Source organism: Rattus norvegicus, chromosome 5 (genome assembly GCF_021556685.1).
Source record: "Rattus norvegicus strain SHRSP/BbbUtx chromosome 5, alternate assembly SHRSP_T2T, whole genome shotgun sequence".
Taxonomy (NCBI): Eukaryota; Metazoa; Chordata; class Mammalia; order Rodentia; family Muridae; genus Rattus; species Rattus norvegicus.
Window position 1 is genome coordinate 158,044,642 of NC_141538.1, and position 16,943 is coordinate 158,061,584.

Here is a 16,943-nt window from a genome sequence, read left to right on the forward strand (position 1 = left end):
ATGCAGTTTCGAGAGTTCCACTGTGTCTTCCTCTTGTCCTGTTGAGGGTCAAGAGTGGGGAGGTTCAGAGGTCAAGTAGATGTTGATCGGAACCCTAGATCCACTACTCAATGGCTCTGTGGTCTTCTGTGAGCTTCTTAACCTCTCTGAGAATGCCTTCCCAAGAAGAAGGGTGTTGTGGGGCTTGAATGACCTCACACAGGCCAGGTTCACATGGGCTCAGGTGTCAAAGTCTCTGACCTTTTGCTGGTTTGTCGTCCCTGGAGGCCCTGGGCTAGGAGGGCAGAAGTGAGCACCTGCCATTGAGAAACACTTGGGAGATGGCATTAGTCACAACCATGCAGATCTGAAGCCCTATCTCAGGAGGAAGCAAATGCTGCTGTTCGTGGATGCAGACTCTGAGCCTGGATCTGCCCTTAGCTGCCTCTGTGGCCTTGGACCTCAACTTCCTTGGACCTCAACTTCTTTGACCATCACACCAACCTCTCTTACACGGACATTCATACCAACCTCATGGGCAGACGCAATAGCAAGATGGGCTCTGCAGGCAGACTGCTTCAATCCCAGCTCTGATACTTTCTAGAACCTGCCAGAGACTGGCACAGCACATTGGATGGATGGACAAATGAGTGGATGGATGGATGGATGGATGGATGGATGGATGGATGGATGGATGGATGGATGGGTAGAGGAGTGAATGTGTGGCTGTATGAGTAGGTGGAAGGAAAGGTATATTGAGTGAATAGATGGTTGGATGAATAGATGAGAGGATGCCTAGGTGTGTGGATGGACAGATAGATCTGTAGGTAAGCAGACAGACAGATGACAGACAGATCGGATGGATGAATGGGTAGTTGGATGGATATATGAATAAATGAGAGGATTATAGGTGTCTGGATGGCCTAGGATAGCAAATGGATAAATGGGAGGGGTGGGGAATGAGAGGATGGATGAATGGATGGGTGGATTGGTTGGGTGGGTGGATAGGGAATGAGTGGACAGGTGGATGGATAGGAGGATGAATGAGAGGATAAAGGGTGGGTAGATAGGTGGGTGGACATATGTATGACTGGACTGATAGAAGAACGGATTCGTTGGGAGACAAATGAGTGAAGAGATGGATGGACTTGGTGGGTGGGTGAGCAGATGGATGGATGGATATACAGATAGAGAAATGAGAGGGTGGATAGATGGGTGGATGGTTAGATGGATGGATGAATGGATGGATGGATGGGTGGATGAATGGATGGATGGATGATGGATGGGTGGGTGGATGGATGGATGGATGGATGGATGGGTGGATGGATGGATGGATGGATGGGTGGGTGGGTGGATGGGTGGATGGGTGGATGGATGGATGGATGGATGGGTGGGTGGATGGATAGATGGATGGGTGGATGGATGCATGGGTAGGTAGATGGATGGATGGATGCATGGGTAGGTGGATGGATGGATGGATGCATGGGTAGGTGGATGGATGGATGATTGGATGGATGGATGCATGGATGCATGAATGCATGGGTAGGTGGATGGATGGATGAGTGGGTAGATGGATGGATGGATGGATGGATGGATGGATGGATGGATGGATGATGGATGGATGGATGGGTAGATGGATGGATGGCCCTGGATGAAGTGGTCTTCCCATTTGTGGGATGGAGGCTGTAGGACAACTGCCATGATTCTAGGGATGGAAGCAGGTGCCACTTTGCTGCTTCTATGTCTGGTCTGCACTCAGCACTAACTTTGTGTTGATGGCCACTGTAATTATTATTGATTATATATAATCATATAGTATGTATGTATAAGCATATTATATATACTGCTAAGGGTCAGATCCAGAGCCTACTGCAGGGTCAGCAGCACTTTGCCTCTGAGTCACACTCCTAGCCCAGCCCATCAGGGGTTGTAGGCACAGGAAGAAAAGGAAGAGAGACAAGATGAGGGGAAGACAAACGGGATCCCAGGCACGTAAGTGATGGCTCACCTAGAGACTGTAAATATGGAGAGAGACAAAGATTATGGTGACTGAGGGGGTGACACGAGAGTCTGAATTCTGACCATGTGCCCTTCTGTGACACAGCAGCAAGCGCCCTTGGCTGGAGATCTGAAGCATGACTTTTAGAGGATCATGGCCACACCAGGCCTTCTCCAGACCTGTTTCTACTCCCAAGTCTAACAACGCAGGGTGAGAAGGGGACACCAGGAATGACTTCTCCCTACAGGTCTCAAGTCTGCCCTGAAGAGGCCCCAGTACAGGTCCCTGCCAGCAGCCTGAGGTCACTTCAATGGCAGAATAGTGCTCCTGACTCTTTGCTTGGCTTCTGGGATGGATACATTTGGCAGCTCAGCACAGCCTCTTGATGTCTGTCACGACATCCCACTGGGACCTCAACAAGGGAGGGCTGTGCTTTGGCCATTACAGCAGGACACCTGAGACAAGAAATGTGTCTCTGCCACACTTCTCCTAAGGCCAGGGGTCCTGCTTTATCATTCAGATCAGGACCCTTCCATCAGACTTTCTTGTCCCGTGGGTCTTTCATGCTATTCCTGGAAAGGACTGGAAACAACTATCGACCTTACCCATCTGCAGTGACAAGGACTCAAGGGTCTCACCTTGCAAACACAGCCTGCCTACCTGCCTCCCTTTCCCCACCCCAGACCCAGTGCCTCTTGTAGCCCACGCTGCCTTTCAAGTCATTACGTAGCTAAGGATGACCTTGGATTACTGATGCTCCTGCTCTTACCTCCGAAGTTCTGGGTGACACCACAGGTGTCCACCACCACACCCAGTCTCTCAGGAGCTATTTTTAGCCATTTTCCAAGTAACCGTCCCTCAACTAGGAGCAAAGTCTTAACGAGATGAGCCATCAGAAACAAGGACCCTGGATAGGTTTCCCTTTCCCCGAACCTCATCAGAAGGTCTGGGGGCAAGGAGTAGGAAGTCTCATGGGGAACACTTAATGTCTGGTGCTATAAGGTGGGGGAGGGTCCATGGATGGGGCCCTTAAAGCTTCCAAGCCTCAAGGAAGGTTTCTGACTGATTTTGCTCTGCCAGTAGCCTCCAACCTAAGGTGCTTGGACCTCTGCTTTGCTTGTTTTGTTGAAGGAACCCTTCCCTTCATACAGCAGGGAAGTTAGGACCCTGAGGTATGGGTTTGAGCCCTGACTCATACACGGGTTAAAATATGAATAACAACCAGAGCACTGTCTGTCTCAGGACTGAAGAGAACTCAGTCCTCTTGTGACCAAGTGACTAGAGACTTGGTTGCTCAGGCGACTCCCCAGGGCACGATGTCGACATTTATTTTTGACTGATTTGTCCCAAGTAGAGGGACAGTACCTGGTGTGCGGCCTACAATAAGTACCTTGGTCCTCTGAGGTGCCACCTCCAGAATGGGAACCTTGTGGAACTTTAAGGAGCCTCTCCAATGGTGTCCCTGGTGCACAGAGGCAACCATTTCCAAGACTGGGTGGAGACAAGGGATCGCCCGTAATCAAAACGTGGGAAGACAGCTACTTTCTCACAGGCAGCCACAAACTACCAGCAAGGTGTGTAGGCTGTCCCATCCCTAAATCTCCTAGCTTCAGCTGCACACAGAAGTCCCTTAGGCTTGTGGAAGAACAAAAACACCCAATTTGCAAAGCTAACACTATCCATCCAGGTACTAGGGACCAGACCTCTGATCCTAGGTGGCAGTGTACAAGCCTACCTGGGCACAGGTGGCACGCCCCCAGAGGGCTTAGATGAACTATGGGGAGTTTCTTATCGGGGACAGAGGACAGGGAAGGTCACCTTGTACTGAGAATTCCCCCCCCTCCCCACAGATTCCTCCCAAGACCCCAGAGCCATGAGGATGAGAATAGACCTGAGTTGAACAGGGAGCTTTGAGATGTTGAAATTTGGACTTAAGACCTGGACCCTATGTTCAGAGGGTTTCCTTGCCACCCTCCGTGGGGACACACACACACACACACACACACACACACACACACACACACACACCTGCATTTGACCTGCCTGTGCCCTTGCCTCTTCCGTGAGGGCAGCTTTTCCCCTACAACTGTCCCCCCCACCTCTGCCCTGTCATCTGTTTTCACACCTTTGGTGGGAGCCTGAAGGCAGAGCTGAGAGACAGCCAATCCATCATGTCCTCGACGCCTAGAGACCAGGACGGATGGTCTCACCTGGACGGATGGTCTCACCCAGACAGAGGTTCTGGATCCAATCTAGGAACTTCCAGGTGGAGGCAGAAGGCTAAACTTCCTGCCTACACTCCAGCTCCTGGGGATAGCTTCCCCGTGAATAGGTTGGTTTCCCCCTCTGGCCTTCCCTCCTCACCTTTGACCCCATCTCTGAGCCTCACCTGGAGAGAAGAAACCTCCTCTTTGTTCTCTTGTCACAGCTCTGGAAAGTTAGCTCAGGGTGGCCAGGTAGCACTGACATCAGTGCAACAGAAACCATGACCGCAAACCCCAGAGAGGCTGAGAGGCTAACCTGCAGTTAGGTACTAGCAAGACAGGATATCTTGGGAGAGCCAGCCCAAGGCTGACAGATCCTAATGAGTTGATGGTTTCACCCCTGACCTGATGGCCTCTGAGGTCTGTATAATCCCACCAGGAGCTGTGCATGTGATGTGGTGTGTGTGTGTGTGTGTGTGTGTGTGTGTGTGTGTGTGTCTGTGTGTCTGTGCATGCATGTGTGTTTGTGTGTCTGTGCATGCATGTATGTGTCTGTGTGTCTGTGCATGCATGTGTGTGTGTTTGTGTGTCTATGCATGCATGTGTGTGTTTGTGTGTCTGTGCATGCATGTGTGTGTTTGTGTGTCTGTGCATGCATGTGTGTGTGCATGTGTGCATGTGTGTGTGCATGTGTAAGTGTGCATGCATGTGTGTATATGTGTATATATGCATGTGTATGTCTGTGTACCTGTGCATGCATGTGTGTGTGCAAGTGTGCACCATACGTGTGTGTATGTGTATGTATGCATTCATGTGTGTGCATATGGGTGTGTGTGCATATGTGTATGTCTGTGTCTGTTTGGCTGTGCATGCATGCATGTATGTGTGGCATGTATGTGTATGCGAGTGTGCATGTGTGCATACATGTGTGTCTGTATGTGTGTATATGCATGCAGGTGTGTGCATGCATGCACATGTGTGTGTTTGCTCATGAATGTGTGTGCACATGTGTGCAGAGGCAGGAGACTGCTGTTGAGTGTCTTCCTTAATCACTTTCTCTCTTATTTCCTGAGACACTGCTCTCACTGAGCCTGGACCTCACTGTGTCCATTAGGCTGGCCAGCCAGTAAGCTCCCAGGATCCTTCTGTCTCAGCCTCCCCAGTGCTGGGACTCCGGATGTGCACCTCCGCCTCTGGCTTTTTCCATCAGTGCTGAGGGTCTAGACTCTGCTCTTTATGCTCACAAGACAAGAGCTCTACCTACTGGGCCTTCTCCCCTGTGCCCACCTCTGCTCTTCAGATGATGGGTTTTTATCACAACAACGGTGTCCTATTGATCATTAGTGTATGGCCTGAGCGAAAGGAGGGCAAGAAAACTAACGTCTACTCAACTCTGTCCCGAGCCAGGTCGCGCTAGAAGATCAGACCATCCACGCACAGATCACGGCAAGCTCGTGGGTAGCAGGGTATAAAGGACGAGGCCTGAAAATGGGAAAAGCTGAGGTTCCCAGATGCACGCTGGCCCCAGAGCAGCAGAAGGAGGCTCTCAGCCTCCCCCAAAGTCTGCACCTTCTCCTGCACAACACAGCTGTTCAGATCAGTTTGCTTCCCCTGTCAAGCCTGTCTCCGGCAGACAAGAGGAAGAGGGAGCAGCAGGTGGAGGCAGAATAAACGCCTTTTCCCAGGGGCACTTGGGAGCCTGTTGTAGCTACAGAAACAAACCCATCAGCTCCCCCAAATCACTCAGACGCCAAACATCAGATCTGTTCAACAAACCCACCAAGTTCTACTCCTACCTCTGTGTGATCTACCCAACTTTTTCCAAAGCCATGACTCTGCCAGGCTATGAGTGACTGAGCCGTCCACCAACTGCACATGAGCAAACCTGAAGCCCTTAGGTCCAACCTAAGCAGCGGCCCTGGCCCAGAACCTAGGCATCAATTCTCTCTACCAATAGGAGAGATCCCTTCCTCCTCAGTGATTGGTCATGCCTGACAGAAAGGGAGGCATGGAGTGCTGACTGGATCTAGGAAGGACTCTTGGTTCTAGATTCAAACCTGTTCCAGATGTCTCCTGCTCACTGTAAGAACGTGACTGAGATCAAGCTCAGAATGGTGGGTGGGGCCAAGAGCGAATCCTGAAATCAGCCTCTGCCCATCTGGAGAGAATGACAACCCTTCCCCCACCTCCAGAAAGAGGAAGATCAACCCAGAGCCATGATCACAGACACAAGAAAGGGAAAGAAGAAGAGAGAGACACTTGCATTCCACTCCAACTCTCTCAGGGTCCGGAGCAGCCAGGGACTTCCTAAGACCTCTGAGTTCTTAGTGACACTCTTCCCCAACCCCCATGGGAGAGAGAGCCGGTCTGGGTTACGCTGAACCCCTCTGGTTGGGCCAGCAGGAGTCTGGCAGTGAGACCCCAAATAGAGTAGAGAGGCCACCTACCTGAGGAGACAGGCCATTGCTGACGGGGTTCATGTGGTTGGAGGGGGCCCCGGGGTTCATGAAGCTGTCCGAGTAGCTGGAGAAGCTGTGGCGGGCTCCGTAGGCAGAGCTGCTGTCAGCTGCTGCAGCGGCCGCAGCCAGCCCACCCTGATGCATGGTTGATGGCGGAAGGGGCTGGGGCCTGTGTACTGTGCTGCCCCCATCTGAGGAGAGACCCAGAGAGTTCCTAAGCGAGAAGCAAAAGCAGCCTTGGAACTCCACCCGGTCATGCCCTCTGGAGGGAAGGGGCCAGCTTCTCAAGTGACTTGGGCTGAGGCCTGCTGGTTGCCAGGCACCCCTACAGAGCGGCCGGGGTATGACTGACACCCACTTGACCTCAAGATGACCTCTAGGCATCTCGCACACAGGTCGTGGTGCTTGGTGTTCGGCATACGGTAGATGATCAATAAGCACTAATTGGATTGTAAATTGGGCCCAATGGGATCAGTAATCCACCCAGACTTGCCCTCTTAGTACTGTGTGGGTACCTGTCCAGGGCCCTCATCACGCTGAGTGAGCCTAGCTCTGGGCGATGGAGAAGAGTCAGGGGTGATTGAGGCTCAGAGGATGGGGCTAGAGTCAAGGCCAACGAGTGAACCATGCCTGAAATGACTGCACTCTGCCCAGCCACTCTGCTGCTATTCTGCACATAGGGTCCCTCTGCACAGCCTCCTGAGGCTGGATCCCCGCTGTCCTTGGTGCTGGCTTATTTCTTATTAAGAACCATAGGTAGGGCTTTCTGGATTCTTAGCTTCCAGCATGCCAGCCTCTGGGCCTTCCAGGAGATAACCCAGTGTGGCAGATGCCAAGAGGTTTCTTGCATCTGCTGGGGTGGGAGCAAGATGGGAACTTCAGAATCCTGGGGAAGGAAACCTTTACTTCCCAAGGCCCTTGGGTATCCTGGGCTCTCTCTCCCTGCCGCCTCCTTCCCTTGGCATGTCCCTTTCTCAGGTTGTGATATCTTAGAAGCTACTGGAAGAACTGTGCCCAAAAGATCTGCCTTCCTCAAGGGGTCTCAATGGCCCATTGCTGCCCACGTTGCAGGGGAAAGAGGAGCTTGGCTCTTCAGCCCAGAGTGACCTGGAGTTCTGAAACCAGAACAACGGGACTCCACATTTTCTAATAGCAGACACTCACCTTGGGAGACGGTGGTGGTGGGATAGGCAGAGTCCGGCAGCTGGTAGGGTGGCAGCGTGGGCATACCAGTGGGTGGGAAACCTCCCGGCAGAAGGTGGTTGAAGGCGGCCAGCTGGTTAGCGCCTGCCTGCTTGCGCCAGCGCGCACGACGGTTACTGAACCAGACCTGAAGGGGAGAGGATGCTGAGCCACCAGGATGGCCTGCGGGGAGCTTCAGAGGCGGGGTCCCCTCACCGCCATCCAGGGAGGGCTTTTAGAAGATCCCTGTTTTACAGGAAGCAGGTGACAGGCACAGGACAGGGTGAGGAGAGGCCTGGAGAAGTCTGTTAGACACTCAGCCTTGTGCTCCTCCTATGACAAGTGCTCCAGCCCAGGATCTCCAGTTCTTACTCCAGACCTCCACCTCCTCCAGGAAACCCTCCGAGAGGAGATCACACACACAGAACATCCTGAGAAAGGAGGGCCTTGGTACTCAGCTGTGCTAACTTGGGGCTGAGACCCTGCCCTGTTCACATAGCCCAGGCCCTGCTAGAACGGGGCCTGCACAGGTGTGCAATACATATCTGCACACATATGCAGACACGTACACATATGTGTGTATGCACACATGCATGCGTGTGCACACACATACACACACAGCTGGAAGGGGACACCTTTCACTTCTGACTAGAAAGTCCTCTGACATCATCACCCTCATGCAGCTTAGGGGCAGGAGGCGTAAAGGAGGGCCCTGCATGGCCCTTCCTTGTGTGAACTCTCATTCTATTGATCTGTTCCTGGTTGAGAAGCTCTCAGCCTCCTTTCAGGTTTGGGACATCTAGGACCAAGGCCCTGCATTCCTTTGTGCCCTGCAGGGTGAGTATTCCATAGGTGCTCAATAAATGCTCACTGAATAAATGAATGCTAAATGAATGAACGATGGCGCAAAGGTGGCTCAGGTCTCTCTTCGTGACTGTCCTGGAACTCCCTGTGTAGAGCAGGCTGGCTTTAAACTCGTAGAACTCCTCTTGCCTCTGCCTCCTGAGTGCTGGGATTAAAGGTGTGAGCCACCACCACCTAGCTTCTTTTTAAAGACAAGGTCTCATGTAATCTAGGCTGGCTTCGAACTTGATACATAGCCAAGGACGACATTCAACTTCTGATCTTCCTCCATGGCCACGTACTGAGATTATAGGTTTGTCACGCAGTTTACGTGGCACTGGGGATCAAACCAGGACCTTGTGCGTGTGAGGCAAGCGCTCTACCCACTGAACTACATGCTCACCATCGGTCTCTAACATCTTGCTGCTTTACGGTTAATTGTGTAACCCTAGAAGCAAGCAGACCCTGGCATTATGGTCTCCATTTTGCAGAAAAGGACCCTGGGAACAGGGAGGATATTAAGGGGCAGATTCCAACTCCAAGCCCATCTGCAAGCACTCCACTTGCCCACACACCGAGATGAAATATGACAGGGTTGTGAGGTGAGACCCTCAAGGCACAGACTCTTTAAAGCAGAGGCGAAGTTGCAAGACACAGCGGGGAGTCCTGACAGCACCCAGGACCTTGAGTCTCTGCCCCGCTCCCCCTGTGAGAATCCCTTACTAGGGTGTCCAATCCACGGACACTGTTTCTGTTTAAACACTTCCATTTACAATGTCTCATCCCCTCACTGGCCATTTACACGCCAGTAGGACCTCAGATGCCAAAGGAGTCTTGGTGACCGTTGAGCTCCTGGGGCACACTGTGTTTTCCAAGAGGAAGCTGAGCTCCTGAAGAGAACTCAGCTGGTCAGTGGCAGGGATGCAGGCTCGATACCTGGGACCTCTGCCTACAGACCTCTGTGTTGAACTTGAGTGGATGCCCTGTCAGCTCTTGTCCTGCCTCCAGGGCCTCTGAGACTCTGGGTGCTTCCGGACTCCGCTCATAGGATTAAGATTTCTGCTTTTGGGATCAGCCTCTGTCCATTCTTAAAATTTTGTTTTTGTTTGTTCCTCTGCTCTATCCTACCTAGGGAGCTCACAGACCTGGGTAGAGAGGAGTCCAAGGAACAGGAGTCTGGTAGCCTCTCTGTGGTTTAACAAAGCTTGGACTCCCCCATTCCCAGACCCCTCCCTCCTTGGACCTTGCATAACACCTGTTTCCCCAGTCCCCTGAGCCAATGAAAGCAGTGTCCTGACAGCCAGGAAATTTTCTAAGGAGCTGCCAGGCTCGGGGTGGTGGGAAGCCATGAGGCTGCCAGACTAGTCAGTGAGGAAGCCCAGAGGAATGCACCCAGGACAACAGCTGCGAGGATCAAGGAGAGAGAGAGAAGGCAGTCTACAGCTCCGGTGTCGTCAGGGGAGGGGATGAGATGAGATGAGCTCGCTGGCTAGCTGGCTGCTGTGCCTGGCTCTCTTCCCCTTGAGGGTGGGAGAGTGGAAGGAGGTAATACCGCTCCTGGAGGGTTTAAGGTTAGTCTCTTCTGGGACTTTCCTTATTGAGTTCTAAATCCAACTCCCAAGTCAGCTTCCTCCTCTTGGGCTCAGAAAGGACGTAGGCTTCCGTGCCAGCCAGGCCAAGCTGCTACAGTCTATCTGTGTCCCGTGGATCACTTCTCTGAATCCTAGCCTCTGTATCTGTGACTAGGGCTGGGTTCAGTGGCCATCCCAACCTGACACACAAGTCTGTGACTTGTGGCCATGGGGATGCTGGGGCGAGGGGGGCGCTCCTCAGGACGGCACAGTATGGAACAGCCCTTCTACAGACCTACCTCCCCTGCCCAGGACAATATTGTCATGCAAGCCATTTGTAGAATCACCCTGTCCCGCCCCATGTCCTCCATAGCTTTAGCCCTTGTCCAGCAAGGTGCAGAAATGAGTGTAGTCTGTGCCCAGCTGGAGGAGAGACCCAGGGCTCAGCCTGGGGCAGATGGAAAGTAGCCTCCCCTCCCTCTTTCCCTTCCCTGATGAAGACCTGAATCTCAGTTTGGGCTCTTTCTCCTGGTCACCAGAGCCACTAAATCGGAACTGTGTACTTTAGGTGTACAGGGTTTTGGGTAACACAGTCCAGTGCTGATGCTTCAAATCTACCCAGAACACATCTTGCATACTTCAAGCAGTGGGAAACTCATTCTCTGACTGAGGATTGTCCTGCTGGGAAATCTCCCCTGTCGAGGGAGATTTGGAGAGTTGGTGCCAGTCCTCTTCTCTGACTACTACCCCCCCCCACCTCTGCTTCTCTTTCCCACTCCCTCACTCTTCCTTCTTCTCATCTCCCCCTGAATCCCTCCTCCCTTTGGGCTCTGCGCCTCTCTATCCATCTGTAAGTCAATCAACCAACACATGCTGCCCTTTCAGGGACTGTGCACGTTAGCATGTGCATGGTCCCAGGATCGCACCTGGAGTGAGCACTCGTTCAGGACCTGCCCACACCCCACCCTCCTCCATCCTGATTCCAGCGAGCACCCCCAGTTCTCCTCACCTGGACGCGTGCCTCCGTGAGCTTGGTCCTCTGTGCCAGCTCCTCCCGGGTGTAGATGTCCGGGTAGTGGGTCCTCTCGAAAGCCTTCTCCAGCTCCTCCAGCTGCTCAGCCGTGAATGTGGTCCGACTGCGACGCTGCTTACGCTTCAGTGGGAGGTCGGGTTCTGATTCCACGTCCGAGCCTTCATCAAGACGGTTGCCTACAGCGGGGTAGCACAGTGGGCACGGGGTCATGCCTGTGCCCTCCTCTGAGCACTACGATGGGGATCCACTGTCTCCCCAAGAAAGAATACTGACTGTTTACCACACCATAGCTTAGCAATGAAGGACGGAAAGTATCCTCCATGCCCAGCCTGGAACACTGGGTAAACCCTTTCTGCCCAAAGTAGCCTCTGTTCTTCAAGGCTGGTCCTTCCAGCTGGGCATTTAGATTTATTTACACCGACATGCATGCCCCGGCCTAAGACTTGATGAAATACATCTCTCGAAACACAAAGGAGAAGGACCATAGAGATGGTTGGGGGGAAAGAGGGGTCCATAAAGCCCCGAGAACCTGCCGACCTGAGTTCAATTCCCTGGAAACCACACGGTGGAAGGAGAGAACCCACTCCCAGCAAGTGTGTGCCTGCTGTGGTATGTGCCCCTCCCCCAAGGTCAATAAATGTAAAATAAAAATTTTTTAAAAATCCCCAAAGGATGCTAAGCTCCAAGGCAGGCAGGAGGAGCCCTGTTGTGCTTTCCAGGAAGGTCAGGAAGCCCGTCTGACAGTAGAGGCCAGGAGGCAAGGAGCAGGGAAAGCAGGGAAGCAGGGAAGGTAAGGGTTCGCTGGGGGAGGAGGCTGCAGAAAAGCCTTCATCAGTTGTCCCAGCTGCTAGAGCTAAGACCTGAGGAACGGAACTGCTTAGCACCCCCACTGGCGGCACTGAGCCGCGTGCCCTTCTCTGGCCTGGTGGAGTAGACACCAGCTGGTGTCCTTACAGCAAGCCTGGCAGCCCTGGGAAATGCAGAGAGCAAGGCACAGGGCTGGGGTGTGAGCGCTGCAAGGGGCTGGCAGGGAGAGCAGGGAGACAGACTACAGCAGCCTCCCCTTCCTCTGCCTTCCCCTCTCCTCCCTTCATTTATCTTTCTCCTCCCTTCGATGCCATCTTTGGGATTCTTGGAGGTTTTTTTTTTTCTTTCTTGCATTCGTTCACTCATTCATTCTTTCACTCATTCATTCACTCATTCTTCCACTTATTCATCGTTTCACTTATTCATTCATTCACTCATTCATTCACTCATTCTTTTACTCATTCATTCTTTTACTCATTCATTCACTCACACATTCACTCATTCATTTACTCACACATTCATTCATTCACTCATCCACTCATTCTTTCTTTCATTCACTCACTCATTCATTCATTTGTTCATTCACTCATTCATTCATTCACTCATCTTCCACTCATTCATTCATTCACTCTCTCACTCATTCATTCATTTGTTCATTCACTCATTCATTCGCTCACACATTCACTCATTCATTCACTCACTCATTCATTCATTTGTTCATTCACTCATTCATTCATTCACTCATCTTCCACTCATTCATTTATTCACTCTCTCACTCATTCATTCATTCATTCACTCATCTTCCACTCATTCATTTATTCACTCTCTCACTCATTCATTCATTCTTTCACTCATTCATTCATTCACACATTCATTCATTTACCAAGCACCTACTCTCCTCCTGAATAGGCCAAGCACACAGTGGACAAGGTGGGACTCTGTGCCTGGAGCACCCATTCTGAGACTAGCTAGTGAGCCTCAGAGGCTGCCTGCTCACACTACCTATGGAGAAAGGACATCACAGAAAGGCAGTGCACACAGTCTCTAGGCCAGTGTCCACAATACACTCTGCCTACCCTCTTGTTTCTGACCTGCCCACCAGCAGATACTCAGCTGCTTCAGTGATTGGTTACTCTCAAGTCTAGGCCCTTCCCACCAAAACCAACCCCTATATTCCCACCCCCACCCCACTCACACTCAGTAAGAACAACAATGGCCAATGGTCAGACACCTAAGATCAGACACACACACACACACACACACACACACACACACACACGTTTTTTTTCTCACCAGCTTGCCAACTGCCCACTCACCCTAGCTCTAGTAAGAGGATCAACAGTGGGCACACATGGCACCCTGGGCTTCCCTCGCCAGCAAACCTGGGGCTCTGAGCAAACACACCAATGAATGGTCTCTGTGTTCTGCGGGGGACCCGGGAGAGTAATCAGGTCAGAATACCCCTTCAGGTGATCCCAGACTCACCTAAGTCACTAGCTAGGTGAATGGGGATCAGAACTGTCAGGAACGAAACCATGGGCAGAGACCACCCTGCTGGCTGAGGGCTAAAATCCAAGGTGCTCTACCATACCCATGCCTCCCCCTCACCCCTTTCTCCCTGCTTTTCAGATGACAGCTTTCTGGACAGACTACTGACTTCTGGTTTGACTTCCTCCCTGGTTCCTGCCCCTCATCCTTTGTGAGCAGAGATCTGTGGAGCTCTGTGGATCTAGAGACACCGAACTCAAACCCAAATGGAGGACAGCAAAGCCGGGTCCCCAGGCCCTTGCTGTTTGAGAGGACTGCTCCTATGGGGTAAAGCATTGTGGGGGAAGTAGACACAGAAAAGCATTCGTTAAATAATCAACAGGTTCAGGGTGGACATCAGGGAGCAGCTCCTGACCAGCTCTGGCCCTTGCCTTCCTACTTCCTACTTCCCTGCAGCTGGGGGATACAACTATCTCATGGACCAACTGCTGATCTGGAAATAGCCCTAAAAATAATGGGACAGTAAGGAACCCCCTCTGGGTTCCTGAATCCTATCTCTACTTAGAGGAATGGGAGGCCCACACTAAGCAAGGAAGAGGGGTCTCTAAGTTAGGGCCTCCAATCTTATGAAGAGAGAAGCAGTCTGTCTTAGGAAGCTTCCAATCTGATGGAGGAGGCATGATTCTTGTGCTGGGACCTCCTAGTCCAAGGTGGGAAGCACCAGTGAATGGGTGCACAGCACAGACCAACATCAGATGTGACCTGCAAAGGCCAGGAAAACTGGAGCACGGGGTAGGGACCATTGCTTGGTTTGTCAAAGTCCAGGATAACCTAGTCCAGGCTTATGGTGGGAGACAGAGAGTGGAAAGTGTCTGGGGGTGGTCTCCACAATGCTCCCCTGCTTCTGCCTTCTTCAGGGTCTTTTTCTAGATCCTATTCCATCCATCCCAGGAAGCCATTGCCGAGTAGCGGGCTATGCCAAGACATCTCGGTAAACCAGTGAGGCTGGTAACTATCTGCCATTCATGTGCGCAGACTTTACCCTCCCACAGACGAGGCTCCCAATTAAGTTCGTCAACCTGCCTCTACCCCAGTCATGTCCTCGCAGTGGGATGAAGCCCACCCGCCCAGCACAGTCCCTCACGGTGAGTAATCGTCCAGCAAGACTTCCTGAACCAGGTCAGATACACTTCATCCTCATCTTGCAGGGGGAGGGGGCGCTCTTACGTCTCAACCGTCAGAAAACAGGGATGAAGGGCTGGGAGATGGCTCAGTAAGCAAGGTGCTCCCTGCCCAAGTATGAGGAGCTGAGTTCAATCCCCAGCTCCCACAGAAAGAGTCAGCAGAGCCCCTGCAATCTCAGCACAGGGGACGCAGTGACAAGTGGATCCCTGGAAGTCACTGGCCAGCTACCCCAGCTTAATTATGTGAACCCTAGGTTCTAATAAGAACCTGGCTCAAAATAACACCCAAGACTGATCTCTGGTCCCCACACATATCTCCCAACCTCCGACACACACATGCACACAGTCTCAGGAGACAATGGCGGTGTCTGTGGAGGGGTCTACTTATCTTGCTAGGCCAGCACGTCTTTGTGATACAGACGGTGCCTGGCACACAGCAGGTACTCAAGGTGACAGCACCAACCCCACAGCCTGGAGAGTGGTCTTGATGAAACCATTATTCTCACTGGTTGGAATGCCAGAAGGCCGAGGCTGGCCCGTTTGGCAGGTGCCCAGTGGAGAGAGCTTGAGCAAGGGCCAAAAACCCCCGGGACTCCACACCTGGTGGTAGACACCTGACATGGCAGCTGCTTTGAGAAGCCCACCTGTGATCTTGAAATCACAGTGACTGCCCCACCTTCCCAGCCTTTCCCTCCCCTTTCTGGCTGGAGAGGTCCCATGGGGAGAGAAGGCCTCCTCACCCCCCAGGCCAACCCTAGCCAAGAGGCACAGGGTCTCTCTACTCCGCACCCCATCCCTGAAGCCTCCCAAGCTCCGTTCCCTGCACCCCTCTCCCCACACCTCCCTTCCCAGTTATTACAGTTTTAACATAGGCCCCGGCATGGAGCTGTGCTGGAGAAATGAATCACATAATAGTTGATATGCGTTTTAATCAAGTAATTCGGGCAGAGTCGAGAGCTGGCGAGTATGGGCCCCGTGTCCCTGAATACCAAGCAGGCCTGGGCGCAGGCTTCAGCAAATGGAAAAGTCATTTACGGCTCAGCTGGGGGCCGCCAGCCTAGTAGTGGCAGGGGCCCTCCCATCCTTTCGTCCCCTCTCTGTGCAAAGTGCTCAGCTGTAACCGGCTCACCAGGTGTGCACCAGCCAGGCTGGTCTGCAGGAACTGGCCCACGCATGATTCACAGAACCACGGGGACTCCTCCCAGGAGACGAAACACCCCACTCCTGCCATCTTGAACTCATATTCCTCTTGGACACTCGGCCAGCATCATGCAAATCAGCCTCAGGCCCCAGTCCTCTGTCTTGCCCAAGTCTGACCTCTCTGTCCCACCCTGGACTGTCCCACACATATCTTCCCTGGCCTTAGCGACAAGAACTTAGTTGTACACCCTGCCCCATGCAGGCTGTGCACCCACCAGTGTGGGGAGAAAGGAGGGAGCTGGGAGCTCAGAAGTGACTGATGGGTCTTCCTGTGTAGAGAGGGGTCGCATCACTGCGGGCCTTCTCTCTCCATCCTAAGTGGGGGATTTGGTGAAGCCCAAGTGTTCTGGGGCTCCAGGAACTCCATTAACTCCAGCTTCTGGGCCAAGACTACAGCATAGAGCTAAGAGTGGGTGGTGGGGGTTGGGGATTTAGCTCAGTGGTAGAGCACTTGCCTAGCAAGCGCAAGGCCCTGGGTTCAGTCCCCAGCTCCGGAAAAAAGAAAAGAAAAAAAAAAGAGTGGGTGGTGGGTTAGTCTTGAGGATGTGCCCACAGTCACAGTCAAGAAGGAGGTTGAGGTGGGGATGGGGTGGGACTCTATCCTGGAGTTTTCCACAGCCTGAGTCCAGCCCACCTCAGGAACCCTGCTGTATCTAACCCTTGTCTAGGGAGATGTGTGGAATGCACCAATCTGGCAAAATTGTCTCCTATCTCTCAAGGGTATTCAGGTCGGTCAGAGGATAAGATACCCTCTCCTGTATGTCTGAAGGACCCCAGGCTGGCAGAACCCTTGCTTCCTTAGAGGCTTATCCAGAGGTTGTGGCACTGTCGAGGGGCAGATGGGAACAGGACCCCTGGGCCCCCAGTCTTGATATTCTACTTTCCCAACTCAAAAGAAGAGAGAGAGAGAAAAAAAAAAAGTCTTTTCAGGAAAGCTAGAGTTGAACTCACACCTACTCACAACTTGACCAAATTTCCTCAGCTAGGAAGTTCC

At 52.4% G+C, this 16,943-nt stretch overlaps 1 protein-coding gene across 4 annotated transcripts in view; it reads right to left on the reverse strand.

Moving 5' to 3' along the window:
• Pax7 (paired box 7) overlaps nt 1-16,943 on the reverse strand; it is a 101,335-nt gene that overhangs the window by 36,398 nt on the left and 47,994 nt on the right. For all 4 annotated transcript variants that reach the window (NM_001191984.2, XM_087550726.1, XM_087550728.1 and 1 more), the window contains 3 exon segments: nt 6,630-6,832; nt 7,806-7,971; nt 11,247-11,446. In NM_001191984.2, the coding sequence (NP_001178913.1) occupies nt 6,630-6,832; nt 7,806-7,971; nt 11,247-11,446 (569 nt within the window).